Consider the following 17725-nt stretch of genomic DNA (forward strand, 5'->3'; position numbering starts at 1 on the left):
TCCGTGTGTTGGGAGTAAGCGCACGTGTTATTTGTATTGTTTTTATGACCTGAAATTTAATTATTATTTGATAATTGAATGATTACTAATACTTTTATCCAATTGATTATTATTAGAATAAATAATTAACTTCATCAATTGATTTACTTTTAAATTATAATTTTACAGGTAAATTATGAGAGCTTTCATAATTATATTTGCATATATTTATCTACAACGCACCATTTTACAATTCAAGTCTAAAATGAAACTAGAGTCGCATTTATTTTTGAACATACTGTAAGTGAAATTGCATAAGTGTGAGTACTGTGAACATGCCAGCTTTCCTTAATTGACCGATACGTGATTACGACGTGACGTATATTATGTGAGAACATCAGTTACATAAATAAGTTTATACATTGTCAGTACATATAAATAAGTGTGAACTACCTGTATTTTAGGTCAACAGGCCCCCTCACTCCTCACTTAACACATTTTCAATAATTTGTTGAGAGAAAACAAAAAAATACTAGAAATAAGAAAAGAAAACTACAAAGAATATACCACTATTATACCACAGTTGTAACCACCAGGCCAGAAAGCAAATGTTTTGTTTATTTTAAGAATGAAAGATACAATTATGATTATGTTTTTTAACTAAAATAACTTTCCCATCACACTCACACTTAGCCCTACGACCAACGACGAGTCTTGGGATCGAATGACTGGATACATAAAGCCAGTCAGTCATTCACTAAGTCTAATACAAATAAATACACATGCACACTTTATTACCTCCTAACAGTTAGCAAAACCTCTGTATCCTCATAATTCAAAGTAAGAAGCCATTCCTTCAAAACTTTTTTAAGTTTATTTTTTGTAAGTGGATAAATGGATATTATTTGGGATGTACAGCCTTGGACCCATTACATAATAGTGCCTCCCCGCGATACAGGTTCTGCATGATTCTAATTTAACTATTTTGTTATTCCTACGTATAGTTGATAAGAGATGTTTTTCATATTTTAAGTGTGCATGTGTCCGAAGTATTATATTTAAGACTAGCTGTGCCCGCGACTTCGTCCGCGTAGAGTAGTAAGTAGTCCGCGAATAGTTATTTTGGGCATCATTTATTTTTGCAATCCACCTCGTCGGCTTTATAAATTATGGCTGTTACCCACGACTTCGTCCGCGTCATTTTTCGTTATTATTTTATAAAAGAACATAATTATTTTAAAGTACTTCTGCGTAAATTATATTTTTTTGTTTTATTTTCTTGTGGCAGAAGAACATATTGGTTTTCACCGCAACCTGATCTTGACAACGCGACATATAGTTGGCCATGTGAAAAGCAGTCTTGACGTAAATCAATTCCTACGTGTTTAAATGTTTGCCCCTGTGATTTATTAATTGTAACGGCGAAAGATAGCTTAACGGGAAATTGAATTCTTTTAAAATTAAAAGGTAAATCATTTGGAATCATTGGGATGCGAGGTATAAGCACTGTTTGACCAACTGCTGGACCAGTCAAAACTATTGCAACGATTATGTTATTGCGAAGAAATTTAATTTGAAGTCGGGTCCCGTTATATTGGTGGTTTAAGATTTCGAAGTAAAATTATTGGGGCACCTATTTTTAACTTGAGGGAATATGGGGGAAGGCCACTTGGGATCAAAGAATTAAGAAACTCCTGTGGGTAATGGACCGCATCTACCTGATCCATTACATTATCCATAGATGTGTAAGTAGCTATGTCTCCTGGAAGTTTACTTAAAATTAGGTCATTAATTTCATCCACGCTACTGTTTCTCGCAGCCAATATAGCCCTTTTACACATCCATTCATGATCTTTATTTTCTATTTCGCTGATTTCAGGGTAAACTTTCGATATTAAGTCCTCAATGTTACTCACTCTTTCTCCTAAATCACGATCAATTTCTATCTTATTTTCAAAATGAGGTACTTTCCCGTCTCCTAGTAAAAGTAATTTGGAAGAAAAAGTTATACTACCTCCCCCCATATATGCTCTCATATTTGTAGTTAATTTTAAGATGTTCACAAACTTCCATAATGGGGAACTTTTAAGGCAAGACTTTACAATGTCTGCTCTAGTTCCTCTTACTATTACTGGTAAAGTTTGTCGAAAGTCCCCAGCAAACATAACAGTGATCCCACCCATGATTTTATCACAGCTTCTAATATCTCTAAGAGTCCTATCTAGAGCCTCTACATGAGCTCTATGGATCATGGTACATTCGTCCCAGATTATTAAACTGACGTCTTGTAAAACGCTTTTTTATTTCTAGGATTTCCATTTCCTTATAATGTTTTTCTAGTAATAATTTTTTCTCCAACTCGAATCTCTCATCCATATGCTGGAGTTCTCTCTTGTAAATTTTTTTCTTACTCCATCGAGAGTTTCCACTTCCTCATTATGCTCTTTCCTTTTGCTTGACCCTCTTATGTATTGTGTTGTAAAGGTTGAAGAAGCAGGCTCTTGACTTGAGGCTGATGGCTGTTCTCCGTTGTCTTGGCTTGACTGTGCTGGGATAACTTCCAGCTCTGTCGCCCTGTTTTTAATGGGAAGCCAAGCAGAACTGTCATCATCTGCTTCGGTTTCGTGGTCTTCCACATCTATTAAGCAGAAGATTTGAAATGATTAGGTATTTTACTTTAAATAATAAATAAAGTGTTTCTTCAACCAAGTATGTGTCGAAATGGATTCAATAACTATGTAATTAGGTAGGTAATTGGGTATTAATGAAAAAAGTTTCTTTTAATATTATGTACAGCAAATTATTAGGTAGGTATTTTTTTCATTCATTAGGTAGGTAATATGATCTGATTGAATGATATTGCTGTAGACTGATGCATTAGTAAGCCACAAACAGTGTGTATGACTGCTGTTCATGAGATGTTGGGTTCAATTAGGTATTAGGCTTTCTCCAAAGAAATTATTTATCAATAACTCATTCTCTTCTTACAATAACTGTGAATCAATGCTATGAATTTCTAAATTTTTAACAATAACTAAATTTACTTACACATCATGTCGCTATCAATATCCACAGCGATTGTTGGCATCACATTTGGCATAACGGCCAAAACTTGACTTTCCAGTGCCCCTATTTGAGGTGGTTGTGGGCCTCCTCCAGTCTTTTTTGACTGGTTGGCAATTGTTTTTGCATCTCTGGCTTTTGATTTAAGATTTTGCCACATCTTCTTAAGTTGTTTTGAAGTAACCTAAAATAATGCAATTAAACATTTCAGTCATTTAAGTTATTAGAAAGTTTTATGTACAATATTCGAGAAAAATATTTATATATTTATTTATGAATTCCTTACAAAGCATATAGATATTATTTTACATGGCTTATTATTAAATACATGGTCTAATGTACCTTTAATAATAGGAATGTACAGTAGTACATTTAAATTACCTACATACAACATGTCAATTTGCTAAAATTTAAAAAACATACAATACGATAAATCTACATAAAAATATTAAACTACTTACCGGATGGTTTATATTTCGAGAGCTATTGAATTCCACTGTTAGTTTCTCCCAAGCCTCATGCTTCTTCTTCACAGTAACGCCGTCAGTCTTTCTACAGTCAAGTGTTGTTACAAGTGGTTGCACCAACTCTATTAAGAGTTGCTTTTCGTATTCGGTGTGCGGAGGCTTTTTTTTCCATTCTAGCGTAGTTGGGGTCCATAAACAGGCAAGTGTCGAAAACAAAGGCAGGATCGGTAAACAGGTAGAATTTGCAAAAGGTAATTGTCAGTCAGGTAGCAGTATCAAGTCCGTTATAACAAGCCAGGGTCGGGAAGATTATTGTAGAAATATCAAAAACCGGTAGACACAGCAAATTTCGTCAGAAAAATATAATAATGATAAAAGCCAAACGAAACGATGCAACGATCAACACATCAACAAAAAAATGTCACTCAAATCGACATGACGTTTCAATCTATAACCCAACCATATTAAAATGTGTTTCTGTTCTAAGAAATTGGTTTAAAATGAAGGCCTACATGATTTATACGCATAGTCATGTAAAGTTTACTTTGAGACCAAAGTCATGATTATCGGCTCCTTAGCCTTTACTAAGTAAAGTATAGTTATTGGAAAGTAAAGATGAGCTTGACACGACTAAGAAATATATTTTTGGGGGAAAGTAGATCTTTCCATCAAAGTAAAGATAAAGTGCGATCTATGAATCTCGGCCTTAATCTTCAGAATCATTCTCTGGGCTCTTTCAAGCTGTAAAATAGTTGATTTAGGAGCTCCACCCCACACTGCAATACCGTAAGATAATATCGATTGAGCTAAAGGATTATAAACAATAGTTAGGATACGATTATCAGCAGAATTTTTCAATAACTTAAAGACATAAATTAACTTACGGACACGAGCAGTCATATATTGAATATGGACATGCCAAGAGAGGTTTTCGTCAATATGAAATCCTAAATATTTTATAGTTCTCGCCCTTTCGAGATGAGGACAATTACAGGTACTACTATCACAGTATGATGATCCGTTACATAAATAAATGTATTGCTCGGACTTTGCTTAACACGAGACGAGCCATTTATTTATTTATATGATTTTCCAACAAAGGATACAGTCTATACTATTTAACATAGCTTACAATTAAATACAATATGGTCTACTGCACCTTCAATAACAGGAAAATACAACATTACATTAAGTTAAATTCAATATGTCAATTTACTGAAAATAAAATATAATTTTAAACTATTTTTTTTATATAATAATACTTTTAAATTTTAATATAATAATATTTTGAACGTCAAAGTGCTTAAATATTTTATTCTAATTAAATTCATTCAAACTTTATACATAAAATACATTTAATAAGAAGATAACAGAAAATAGCCATGACAGATTGTGAAGTTGTACCTCTATACATACTACTGTCGGCTATAGTAAGTGGCTTGGTCTGGTAGCTTTGGTACTGGCAAGTTTTTCTGGCAGTCGAATTTAAAGGTTATCTCATCATCGTTCTGCAACCGAAGGTATTTGTAAAACCATTTTGCTCGAAGTTTATGTACCCGTAACTGAGCCATCAAAATAATTTTGCGGCTATGGACCTTTTTCATTTTTTATAAGTTCTTTCATCTCAGCACGCTTTGAACAGGCATCTGTGGCGGGCGTTTTAAAACTTAAGTTAAACTTTCTAGTAAAAATGCGTCGAAAAAACTCATATTTTACTGACTGTTCATGAGTATTATTGTAAGTTCTCCAGTTTACGTATTCTGAGACTACTGCTCAGATATTGGACTTTAGATCTCCCTCGTGTGTAATGAGATTCTAATGATTTCAAGTTTTTTATGAACTTCTTAACTGATTCCGTGCAACCAGCATATTTACTCGACCTTCTGTCTCCTCCACGGTTTTCTTTTGGCAGTGACATTGTGGTTAAATTTTGTTTGCATATTCTTTGAATGCGATCTTTGGATATACCAAGAACTGTTGTCATAAATTTTTGACACACCTTTTAATTTTATTTTTCGTCCTTGCTCCGTGTTTTCTGCTTTAGATATAAAATATGTAATAGTTTGTTTCCTTTTATTATTGCCACCTTTTTTATTTGGAGTGTTAGCACAGCAATATTTTAGCAAGACTTAAAGTATCTTGTTTGATTTTATCACAATTTTCATAAAAATGTCTATGAAATCTGCTGACATCCTGTATCATCAATTCGTCTCATCGATATCCCTGCTTTTTATTACCATGCTCACATTTAGGGAGCCCTTTAGGTTTGTGCCTGAAACGAAAAAACATTATTATTATCTTTCCCAGCCGACCAACTAGACTTACAAAATGTTGTACCAAAAAGGGCTCTTTCAATGCGTTTCGTATCGGACCGCTGCCGCACATTTTCCGTGCCGCTAGTTATAACCCGCTGCCGTGCAGTTGCAGTACGGTAGCAGTCCGTTACCAAACGCTTAAATTGAAAGCGTATCTGACTGCCGTGCGTTTGTATGCTAGTGCTGTTTTAAATTTATTTGACACCAGTTAAGCCATGGAATATAACGAAGAAACATTACTGTTAGTGCTCTTGTTGAAAAAGATCAAACAAAAAAATAAATAAAAACTACGCCTCCCAAAAAGAGCATCACCGATGTTTTCGTTAACATGTGATTTTGGTGATTTCCATACTGTCTACGCCTGTTAAACTTATTATGGCAATCACGCGCGCCACCAACATAGATTGTCATTTATTTTTATTTTATTATATAGGGTAGAATGTATATTTTTCACTTATCGAAAAACTTTTGTAAAAGTGGCGTTTTTGTCTTGAAATTAAATCCTTATAAACGGAATATTGAGTTTCACTAAAGAAATTCCAGTTCCCAAGCCTAAAGCCTAGCCTTTACCCTAGGTTAAAAGAAGACCCAAGCAGTTTTTAGGTCTTCTAGGTAAACATTCCCAAGGCTGATCAAAATCAGTTTTGTAATTTATTTTACCTTCATTTGGATCATACTGTAATGCTACAATATCTGTAACATACGGATCACCTTTTTTATTCCCCGGTCTCAAGTTTTTGTATTTGCCCTGAGCAAAGCTATGAAAGTCCTTATAAAGTCAGATAAAATACTTTATAAGGCTCGGGATCTTGTCTTGCTGATTTAATAATACTCACATTGTCGGCGGGAACAAAAATATCTCGTTTTCGGCCACGCAACTTCTTCTCGATTACACTATGAATGGAATCAACTGTGTTTTACATAATTTCTTATCACGTGACTGTGGCGAAATGTCTAATAGTAATTTATTAATTCAAGACACGCGGACAGATCAGGTGGTTCAAAATGAACAAAATATGAGAGCAACATCAGTTCGTGATAAGTTTGCAAAATACTTTGTTAACGAAGGACAATTATCATGGCAAAATAACAAAATATGATTTAAATAAAAAGTTACCTGCTGAGTTTTTTTCACCAGTCGTTTTATTTTTGAAATCTTCTATAAATTTTTCACAAATGCCTTTCCATGCATTTTTTGTTTCCGCCCGATTACTGTGTTTATCACTTTTGGAGTTCCATATAGCAGGACGTATTTCAATTTCATTTATAAAATCTTCCACATTTATATCATCCATTTTATAAATTATAAATTTGCGTTTATAAATTATCCTCACGTATAGTCACCGCACTAGAACGAACTGAACTGAACACGTGGGACTTGCGACGTTGCCGTTGCCGGACGTGAAAATGTGTATCCACTGCATTGTAATCAATGGAGCTGTATGAGGCAGACAAGCCAGTTCCTAACATTACAAACAGTGCCAGTTTTCACTTCAGTGAAGAAGTGTATGAATTAGGTGTTCTCCGGCCATAAATGTTTTATTCTAATAATTCATCAACCCCAGGCATATTACAATCATCCCCATCCTCGCTTTCATCAGATGAATTATTTAAATTAATTATGATTCGTTCTGATATTGTGTCTGAAGCTGCGTCTCTACCCTGATATTTATTTGCTTACCTCCTCAATAGCACTTTTTTTTTTTTTTTTTTTACCTTAGGATAGGTAGACATTTGACCACAGTCCCACCTGATGGAAAGCGGTGACGCGGTCTATGGTGGTAAATCATGTCTACCTAGAAAATGCCTATTTATTCGCCTCTTGAAGGAACCCATATTGTACTTCTCTGGAAAGACAGACGCTGGCAGGGAGTTCCACTCCTTGGCGGTTCGCATTAAGAATGACGACGCAAAGCGAGAAGTGCGAGCAGTCGGCATTTCCACCAAGTAAGGATGGTAGCCTGCAGTGCGCCTGGATGTCCGTTGAAAAAAAGGGGTCACAGCCTGTATCCACGAGAGCCCATAAGACTGAGAAACTGGGTTCCTCAAGGTGACGGAGACGTAATACGCAAATGTCATCGCGAACATATACACATGTACCTGCCTTGGGTTGGAAGTTATGTTCAAGAGTGTATCCAGGATACAAGAGATATGTCGCGTCAGCTGGACACTTGATTTGAGTCTCCGTGAGAAATAGTAAGTGAGGCTTTTCAGTCTCAAGATGGTGGTGGACTGCATCGAGATTAGAGTGCAGACCTCGAATATTTGAGAGGTGCACTTTTAAGGAGAGGATGTGCAGCCGCTGTGAAAACTTACTATTTTTGTGGACCTTTTTCATTTTTCTTTAATTAATTAGACGAAGAATAGGCGGGGAGATAAACAGAACTTGGATTAGGCTTAACGACCAGAGCCACCTAAGTGGACATAGATCTGTACACTTATGGAGTCTAGAATGGAGACTGGGGGGACGCCCGAAACCCCCTGAATATCGCCAACGGGTCCTCTCATCCGGTCGCCAACCGGCACGTTGAAGCCAACTCAGGATTATGCACAGGCGGCGGGGCAGCCTTTCACGGGTGGCTAACCCGCTAGTTGGGCCCCCTACAACCTGCGGTCGGCCAGCGGTGAACCGTTTCTTCGGATCCCGCTACCCTCCATATCTAGACACCTAGCGACGAAATACTAAGCCACTGGAATCGGCTCATAGACGTAAAAACAAATTATCCAGTACATTTATCATCCCAAATGGTTTCACCAGACCTCACACCGGAACACAACAACGCTGCGAACGTCATCGCTTGGCGGCATGGCGTCGTCAGGTGGGTGGTAACTAGCCACGACATAAAGTCTCCCACCAGAATGCTCGTTTTGCACAACCCAGGGGGCACGTGTAGGGAATCAAGTGTTAGCACCTACGGACGCGAGCATAAGCGCCCCCCAAGACACGCAGACAAACTTTTCTCCATTCTTCTACAGTTATGGCGTTCATTTTTTCTTCGGCTACTGACATTATAACCTTCATATTCATTGCGACATTCTTTTTTGTGACATGTTTTCACTATCCCCCATATATTTTCTATAGGATTAAACTCCAAGGCTTGCCTCGACCAGGTTTAATATAAATAACTTTATTTGAAAAAAAAAAAAAATTATGCTCCAGTCCTTACACACAAATGAAACACTTCAACAAATATTATAACAATTATAACAATGAACAAATAAAAAATTTAACAATTAAACTACGTAATAGTTATAATTTTTGAATGAAATTTGTGTTTTATGTTCTAACGGTACCAAGCGACTGATGCCAGACTGCACGTGGCAACTGCGGAGAGCGTAAACTGGTTTATTCTGGTATTGTGCGTGTTTCCACTTTCCACTATCAAGTGACGATTTATTTATTTGTTTTATTTCGGATAAGTATAAAATTAAATAGTAATTCAGGATAGCATTATATCGAAACCATTTTTTATAGGCCAGAACGATATGTTGGCATATTTAGTCTATAATAGACAATGTAATATTAATTAAGTTGGCAACATTCCATTAAAAAAAATATATCTATGTCCGCCCATTACTATTGTACTGCCATATTGTATAAGTCAGTTAAAAATAAAACTCCACATCTCAAAGTATTTGCTGTTTTTATTTTAACAACAGGTTATGGGCCCAGGCACATAACTTTGAAGAAGAAAGCAAACCATTTGGATCGAAAACTGTTTTTGTCGAAGAAAAACAATTATCGACACCCGCCGGGTGGCGCGGGAAATTGTTTTGAGGTTACCAACGCAAGGACGGTACGAGCAGGCAGTCAAAATTATACAATATGGAAGAAAACAAGCACACGAGCATAAAATTGGAGGGTGCATCTAATTGGAATGTGTGGAAATTCCAATCCACCATTTTACAACGCAGTTATGGTCTGTTGGATGTCGTACGTAATCTCGGTGAAGCCGAGGGACGCAACTGAAATAGCAGAATGGGAAAAACGTGACGCTAAAGCTCAAACATGGATTGTTACCAGGATGTCGGAAAATGCAATTATGCATATAATTACTTGCACTACGGCGGCGCAAATGTGGAACAAACTGGCGAGCGTTTATGAGCAAAAATCTGATACAAGTATACATTTAATACAGCAAAGATTTTTCCAATATGAGTTCGAAGATGGAACAGAGATGTCATCATTTTTATCAAAAATAGAAGAAATGAAAAATCAGTTAAAGCAAATGGGAGAGGATATCTCAGAAAAATTTCGTCATTACGAAGGTCTTGATGTCCCTTCCAGATTATTACAAACATTTTGTTTCTGCATGGGAATCGGCGCCGGATAATAAACAAACCTACGATAATTTAGTGGCAACGTTGTTGATAGTAGAGGAGAGGTTGAAAGACAGAAAGGAATTGCCCGTGCAATCAGCGTCGTCTGCGGCTTAAATTGCAAGGGGATTTGATAAAAAGGACATCAAGTGCTATAAGTGTAAATAACAAAGGACATTTTCAAAGTGAGTTCATTTTTAATGATTTAATACGGATAAAGTCACAGCAGTAGTAACAGATAATGCTGCAAATATGGTGAAGGCTGTCAAAATTGCATTTGGCAAAAAAAAGCATATCCCATGCTTTGAGCATACACTTTATTTAGTTGCTCAACATATTTTGGGGATTCCGGAATTACGACTAATCATAACGAAAGTAAAAAAATATAGTTACTTTTTTTTAACAAAGTTGTGTGGCAAGCGATGAGTTGCATAAATCAGTAAAGACCAGACGACTGAATAAAAACAAAAATTTGGACACGTTGTGGAGTCATACATTAGCTATAGCGTATGAAAGCTTACACCCAATCACTCAAAGCAAATACAAGGATTTGATGAGCTTATGCTCCAACGGTGCAATTCCAGAACAATACAGAATTTTATATGTAAACTTGCCGCACTCAAACACTCACACTCAAATACTTTTAAATAGCTGAAAAACGTCGGAGTCGTTTTCGCCCGCGATTTAATTCATTTGAATTCCGATATGACAAAATTATTATTATTCAGGAATTATATTTATTTATTATTTTATTTTTATTTATCATCCAGTAAAGCAGCTGACAATGTGGATGTCGTAAGGGTCACTGAAAATCAGTTTAAAGGTGCCTCAGGTATCCTGAGTGGCTTCCTTTTTTAGCGCAAGCTACCATACATAAATTTATGTTTTCTATTACTTACCTATTATTATTACCAAAATGCCTGGAATGGTACTAACAGTGTCAAGGCCCTGCGAGGGGGATGCGTAAAGGCATTTCCCAACGCTAAAAAAAAAGCTAGTGACGCACAAAACTCGCGCAGCTTGAAAAAAATTTGAACACCAGTCATTCAAAACTACGTGAACGCTTGAGTGTAAACGTATTTTTTGCATTAGTGAAAACTTCTGTCAAATAAGAAGTGATTCGCTAAATATTATTAGAAACGATGGAAGGGTAAGTAATAATTGATTATAATATATACTAATTATACTATAATAGTTCTGTTAATTTTCACTAATAATCGGTTAACTATCAGCATGTTCAATGTCGAACGCGTGATGACGATTTTATCGTCGTTTTATTTCAGCCAGAAATGGATAAAAAGGCAAGTTGATGTTAGATCTAAAACTTTTTTTAATTTTTGTAGATTCCAATCCTTATGGTCGTCCTTACCAGAAATGGACGCCTCCCTCTCCACGAGTAAAGAGCCTCTGATGTGCTCGGCTCCACCATCTCCAGCTCTGTAATTATACTGTTATTTTTTAAATTTTCAAATGCAATTAGTTATTAACCGTAACAATTAAATCGAATACTTATATTTGCAGGTATGTTGAATGTGGTGGGAGCGGGCATTCAACTCCACGAACTACCGCTCTAAAGAGACCCGCGTAAGTTTTCATTTATTTTATTTGTTACTAAAGTTTTATTTTCTGGGGAAATAATATTTACAATAACACTGCTATTTTTGTTGTTACAGAAATAATGACTCTATTGGAAAGGGCGAGGAGGTTCCGGCTTCGAGGCGGTGCTTGTAAGTTCAAAAATGAGCAAAATTATATTTTTAGTTATTGCGATACCGGTACTGATTCTCTTGTTTTCTTAGGATTCCACCAGTGAGGGCTTCATCTTCATCGTCAGCTGTCAGGGCTCGTCCTTTAAGGGACGAAGACATTTCCCAAATTTTGAATAATTATGGTAAGTTAATATTCAAAAATGATGGACATCATCTGTTTACATAGGTAAAACAGACTACAGTATATTATTATTATTATTTACACAGGCAGTGAAGAGGATGCTGACAGCTATGATGAAGAGGAAGATTTGGTGTATCCGATACAGCTGCCTAGGAGGGCTGACAGACTTTTTACGTCTGAGGAAGAGACTGAGGTGCCACCGATAAATGCGGATATAAGCTTTGAGTGGCCACCTCAGCCTTCCTCCAGCCTGCAGCCCCAACCTAGTGCCCAGCCCGAGCCCGAACCCAACGCCGAGCCCGAACCAAGCGACGACCTCGAAGCCATCGCCGAGCCTCACAACAAATTTGATTTTAGGTGGAGAGGGTTTCAAGAATCTCAAATTCCTCCTGAATTGAGAAAGGAACCATTCTCCGAGATTAATTGTGGACCCACAGTTCCATTGACGAGCCCATATGATGCATTTACTGCTATATGGGATCGCCAAATAATGGAGCACATTTCAGTGGAGACAAATAGATATGCTCAGCAAAAAGTAACGGCCATGATTCATCATGGGCTACTATTGCCAAACAGCCGTAGCCCGTATCACGCGATGGCGGGATACCAATCCAGATGTACGTGTATTTCGCAATAGTCCTAGCGACTGGGATTATTGTGAAATCACGTGTAGACTCATACTGGAATACAGCCCAGGACTTACTATCTTCTCCTGGGTTTGCGGAAAGTCGTCTTAGTCCTAATATTATTGAGCTTTGTGATGAGCATAATATCAAGTTTGTGTTTTTGCCGCCAAACACATTTGACCCAACCGTTAGATATTGCTTATCACGGCTCTTTAAAGAAGGAATGGCGCAAAATAGTTCAGTGAACAGTTCATATGTGAAATGAATCAAATGTTCCAGCGTTATAACCGACGCAAAGAACCACAATCCCCTGCCTATTTTTCACTAGCTCGATTAGAAATTCCTGGATATTTTTCGCCTGCTCAAACGTATGTTTCATCACCGTCTCCATCACCACAACAACAAGAGGAACTAGTTACGCAGTACTTATTCAGAGCAGCCAATGCAGCAACAGAGGGCCTATTCAACAGCGCATCTACTCAGAGTCACTACCATTTCATTCTCCAGTAATTCATATTCCAGAAGAAGCAGCAACCGCAGGATTATAGTAAGCAATGAATTGATTCAAAAAACTACTGAAGACTACTCATATTATACTAATGACACGAGCGACCAACCTAATGAAGGTCCAACAGATTGTGATGATTTGATTCATAAGGCGTACGGTCCACGTAAACCGCACGTCATACGCACGCTATCGTCAATTGCCGATTGCTTGCATCTTGCGTAGAAACAATCAAATCTGTGTCCACGGAGCGGCAACGTCGCGTCCGCCTTTCGTCTTGCGTTCGTCATGCGGTGCGCGTGGCAGCATGTCACTACTCGACCGACTTGTAAGACGCAAACACCTGTTGTTTTGCTTTGTTGTTTTACAAAATGGCGGGCTCGGCAGTGAATTTCGTTCATATTATTGAACAATATCCTTGTTTATACAATAATAAATTACCAGAATACTGGCTTTCAAGTTCTCTTAATATTGAAACCAAATCACATTTAATCACACATGTTCCTTGAATACTAAGTTTAGTTTACAAATTGTAAAATCTAATATGACACGTATCGTAATAAATGTTTTAGATTATTATGCATTTGTTTTTATATTCAAATACCTTTATTTCCGTCTCCCAGTACTTGATTCAAAGCTTGGCACACTTCGGGTATTATCAGCGATATACGTTGAGGTGACACTTTAAACAAAAAGTGTAAACTTTTTAGGCTATCTCCAGTTGCCAAAAATCGTAATCGTAATGCGAGGCGTGTTATAGCAGGGATTGACAATGAGTTTGAAACTCAAATTCCTATTCAAACTCAGCAAAATAATGATGTTAATCAGACTATTCAGTATTTCTACAAAAAATCTTGCAAAATCAATATAATATGGAACAAAAAATAAACATTCTGGAAAGTAATAAAAAAAAATATTTCATAAATTGGCAAGCTTATCGGTACAACTAGACGATGGATTTTCCAAGAAGGATCTGAACAAAAATGCAGATGTGGTTTCATTGGCCGAATCCAAACTAAGATTTGATAGTGAAGCTTTCATCATAAAACCTATTGACTCTATTTCAGACCTAGAGAAGATGGAGTCATTTCTATTGGACAAAAAAAATAAAATTAAACTTTTAACACAATATTCTTTTGTATCTCCAAAATCAGAGGGCAAAGGGGCAACATGCGCCTATAAAATACTAGACATGTTTCTATCTCGGGAATTTTTGTGTAAATGCTCTTGGACAGGGGGAAGCAGGAAGAGCGAGGAGACCAAATTTGGTTTGAAAAATTACAAAAACATCCTTAATTTTTTCTTTAAGGTCCTGGGATGGCACTTACACCCTGACTGATAACGAAAATTTTTTCAAGTCTGTGTTAAAAAACTCTGGCAAGAGGAAACTGAATAAAAACGAAAGAGCCTCTACAAAAAGGACAAAAAAGCTCTATTTTTACTCTAAAGATATTATTTGAATTGATTAGTATTATTATGAAAGCGAATCCTGATTCATCCATTTATAAAAATATGTAAAGAAACTTCATTTCTTTGTATTAAGTTTAAGTACCTAGTGGATTTGAATTTTGCCGCTCGGCATAGATAATATTATAACATTAGTGAGACATACCTACGACAGAGGTCGCGAGGGAACTAATAATAATGGCGAACGACGCCAAATAAAATTGTAATGTGTTAAGTAATCTTTGAACTGTTTAAATTGTGTGCTTAAGTTAAATTAAACTTTAAATATCGTTTCTTTTGTTTTCAGGTTAGTGATTTTTTTTCTCATTTTAGTAACATTAACAATGTAAAAGTTATGTTTGTTAAATGTGCGAATATTAAAGTCTCAACTTTTGTTTTCAGAAGAAACACATCGTTTAATTTAAAATCCCTTATAAATATAAGAAATGTACCTCACAAAAATGGGCCACCCGCAGTAAATGTGACGTCGTATTTATTAACGCGGCAGAACTACGACCACCCTGCATCGCCTTAATGCATTTTGTAATTCTTATAACGCAGTTGCAGCGTTGCATTTTTGTTTAGCGATAAGTTTATAGTTTTAAGTTCTCATTCTTGATGTAGAGAGCACATATTAAAGACGTTTAAATTAAATCTTGTCTTTTTAAAAAACGTCCTTCGGTCCGTCGAAATTTGAGTACCTAGTGATTGTTGATGTCTTGGTAAGTTAAAATGTGTGTTGAATAATGTGTTGGATCCAATATTTATATTACCTGACTGTTCTTCTGTTACACTATTATTAGCTAGACAATGTAGATAGAAAATAAACTTACCTGGACCTAGAAAAAGGCAATGCTATTCATTTAACTCAAGCAAACTAACTTTTATTTTTGTTACTTTACACTCCAATATGGTATCCCATAGAACAGATCTATAACTATTATATTTATAGAATTTGTATATTTTTATCTATTTAATCGCCCATAAATCATCAGTGTAACGATCAGGCCCAGAGTCCTATAGGAGTTTGCCATTGCCACATTCACCAAAGAAGAGAAAGAAAAGGTTTCTGAAATGGCTAAGAAGTTTTATGGGATAACTCAGCTACAATTGCGTAAATTGGCGTACGACTTTGCCGTTGCAAAAAATATTAAAAATATTTTTTCATCAGAGAAAAAGATGGCTGGAAAATGTTGGGTGTATGCCTTTTTGAAAAGAAATCCTGGAATTTCTTTAAGGCTTCTCGAGTCAACAAGCCTAAACAGGGTTTTGGGATTTAATAATAATTTAAAAAAATTTTTTCTCTAACTTGGAGACACTCTTGTCAAAGCATAATTTTCCAGCCAATCGAATCTTTAATGTTGATGAAACAGGCTTAAGCAAGTCGGAAAGGCTACAAGTGCAGAACGTGGCCAGAACGTCACAGTTGTATGCGCACTTAGCGCAACAGGAAAATATGTTCCTCCGATGTAAATCCACTACAGAGAATTAAATCTTCTTCTTAAATCTTCTTCTTACAACATTACTCTTTCTGCAGTTTCTAGATTTTGTATTACCGATTTTTAATAAACTAAACCGCGAAATGCAATCGGAAACAGCAAGAGCACACGTTTTGTATTCGCAAGTTTGCGTCAGTGCAAGAACTTTGTTCGATTGTTTTTTAAAAAGAGACGATTTAGAAAAGAACAATCTGGAAAACATTGAGTATAAAAACCCACGTAATTTTGTAAACACTGATGATGTATATTACGGAGCAAATGCCATAAATACCTTGCTTACAGATAAAAGATTGACTCCAGAACAAATTCATTTATTCCGTACGAGATGCTTACAATTCTTCAGCGTTGGCAGCATGAAATATGGTGATGGCTCACGAATATTTGAAAATGTTAGTTCTTTTGTTTTCAACATATTGTCTTTACCACACTCATCTGCCAACGTCGAGAGAATTTTTTCATCAATAAACGTAATGAAAACGAAACAGCGTAACAAACTATCAACTGAATCTATTATAGGTCTCCTACACACCAAAAGATGTATAGTAGAAAACGACCAAACATGTTATAATTTTAAGATAGATATTAAAATGTTTGGAAAAATTGCTACCAAGAAATGGTATGAGCATCAATAATGAGTATAAATATTCGTGGTCTTTTTAAAATGTATGTTTTTTCTTTGTCAAGAGGTAAATTTTTCATACCTTTCCTCTAACCACACTCTCTCCTTACGATCCTCAAACAATCTCGCGCTATCAATTCCACCCCATCATTCCAATTTCTTCCATTCCTCTTTCACCATCTCCGCAATTTCCCTCTGGAATGCCCTACCAGATTCGGTAAGAAGAGCTCCAAGCCTTCCAATTTTCAAAGCCAGTCTCAAAAAATATTACAGTACTATGCTACAGGAAAATTAAGAACTCTCACTATTTCTCCTTCAAGTATCAAATTTTTCTATCCTCAGTCAGTATATAACATTATATAATATGTAAGTATATGTGTATATATTATATTATGTATTTTATATATTGTATATTTATATGTATTTATGTATTTATCTATTCACCATTTATGTGTATTATATTTATGTTTATTTAGTTTAGTATCTTAATATTTTCCGTTTTTAAGTATTTCTTGCACTTTTATTTTATCTTGTGCAATATTTGTACATGTTATGAACTTTCACTGTTGTACCACGCCTACTCTCCTACTTCTCAGCTCTCCTTTGCTTTTTGGTTGTCTGGAAGAAATCGCTCATGAGCGATAAGACCGCCTACTGTACCTTAACCTCTTTTGCTGTTTTTTATTGTCTCTCTGTGAACCTCATTCTGTGTGTACAATAAAGTATTTTTATTATTATTATTAAAGTACTAGCCAGACTTTTGGAACTTCGCGCTGAACTTTTAATGTATTTGCAGCAGACCAAGTCAGAATACTCCAAATTCATTTGTGACCCGGAATTCCTTTTGACATGAGCTTTTCTTTCTGATTTATTTGAGCATTTAAATATATCGAACAAAAGTCTTCAAGGGCGAGATTTATTGACACGAGATTTATTGACACGAAATTTATTGACACGGGGTTGCTCGTGGACGCAGTGCAGTATAAACCCTGTTTA

General features: G+C 36.0%; 2 protein-coding genes across 2 annotated transcripts; one reads left to right on the forward strand and one right to left on the reverse strand.

Annotated features, from left to right (window-relative positions):
- Window positions 1–345: 345 nt before the first annotated feature.
- Window positions 346–7119, reverse strand: LOC149475120 (uncharacterized). The gene is made up of 4 exons (XM_089713754.1): window positions 7038–7119; window positions 3504–3682; window positions 3028–3226; window positions 346–2617 (listed from the first exon to the last, which is right to left on the reverse strand). The coding sequence occupies exons 1-4, from the start codon at window positions 7117–7119 to the stop codon at window positions 2316–2318; spliced, it is 762 nt and encodes a 253-aa protein (XP_089569880.1). The 3' UTR covers window positions 346–2315.
- A 2968-nt stretch (window positions 7120–10087) lies between these two features.
- On the forward strand, window positions 10088–13314 carry LOC149475121 (uncharacterized). The gene is made up of 5 exons (XM_089713797.1): window positions 10088–11294; window positions 11666–11728; window positions 11818–11871; window positions 11944–12035; window positions 12121–13314. The coding sequence occupies exons 1-5, from the start codon at window positions 11287–11289 to the stop codon at window positions 12669–12671; spliced, it is 768 nt and encodes a 255-aa protein (XP_089569923.1). The 5' UTR covers window positions 10088–11286; the 3' UTR covers window positions 12672–13314.
- Window positions 13315–17725: the final 4411 nt, after the last annotated feature.

This window comes from Colias philodice, chromosome 31 (assembly GCF_061535455.1).
Source record: "Colias philodice isolate Cphi_HAF_F1 chromosome 31, ilColPhil1 Martin Lab GWU primary, whole genome shotgun sequence".
NCBI lineage: Eukaryota > Metazoa > Arthropoda > Insecta > Lepidoptera > Pieridae > Colias > Colias philodice.

What these genes read in the sequence shown, in the direction of transcription:
- LOC149475121 (XM_089713797.1), top strand. An exon ending in ACCGCTCTAAAGAGACCCGC is followed by an intron (nt 11,729 to 11,817) that starts GTAAGTTTTCAT and finishes TTGTTGTTACAG; the next exon opens with AAATAATGACTCTATTGGAA. An exon ending in CCGGCTTCGAGGCGGTGCTT is followed by an intron (nt 11,872 to 11,943) that starts GTAAGTTCAAAA and finishes TTGTTTTCTTAG; the next exon opens with GATTCCACCAGTGAGGGCTT.
- LOC149475120 (XM_089713754.1), bottom strand. Translation starts at nt 7,119, where the DNA reads ATGGATGATATAAATGTGGAAGATTTTATAAATGAAATTGAAATACGT. An exon ending in CTCGAAATATAAACCATCCG is followed by an intron (nt 3,227 to 3,503) that starts GTAAGTAGTTTA and finishes GCATTATTTTAG; the next exon opens with GTTACTTCAAAACAACTTAA. An exon ending in TATTGATAGCGACATGATGT is followed by an intron (nt 2,618 to 3,027) that starts GTAAGTAAATTT and finishes TCTGCTTAATAG; the next exon opens with ATGTGGAAGACCACGAAACC.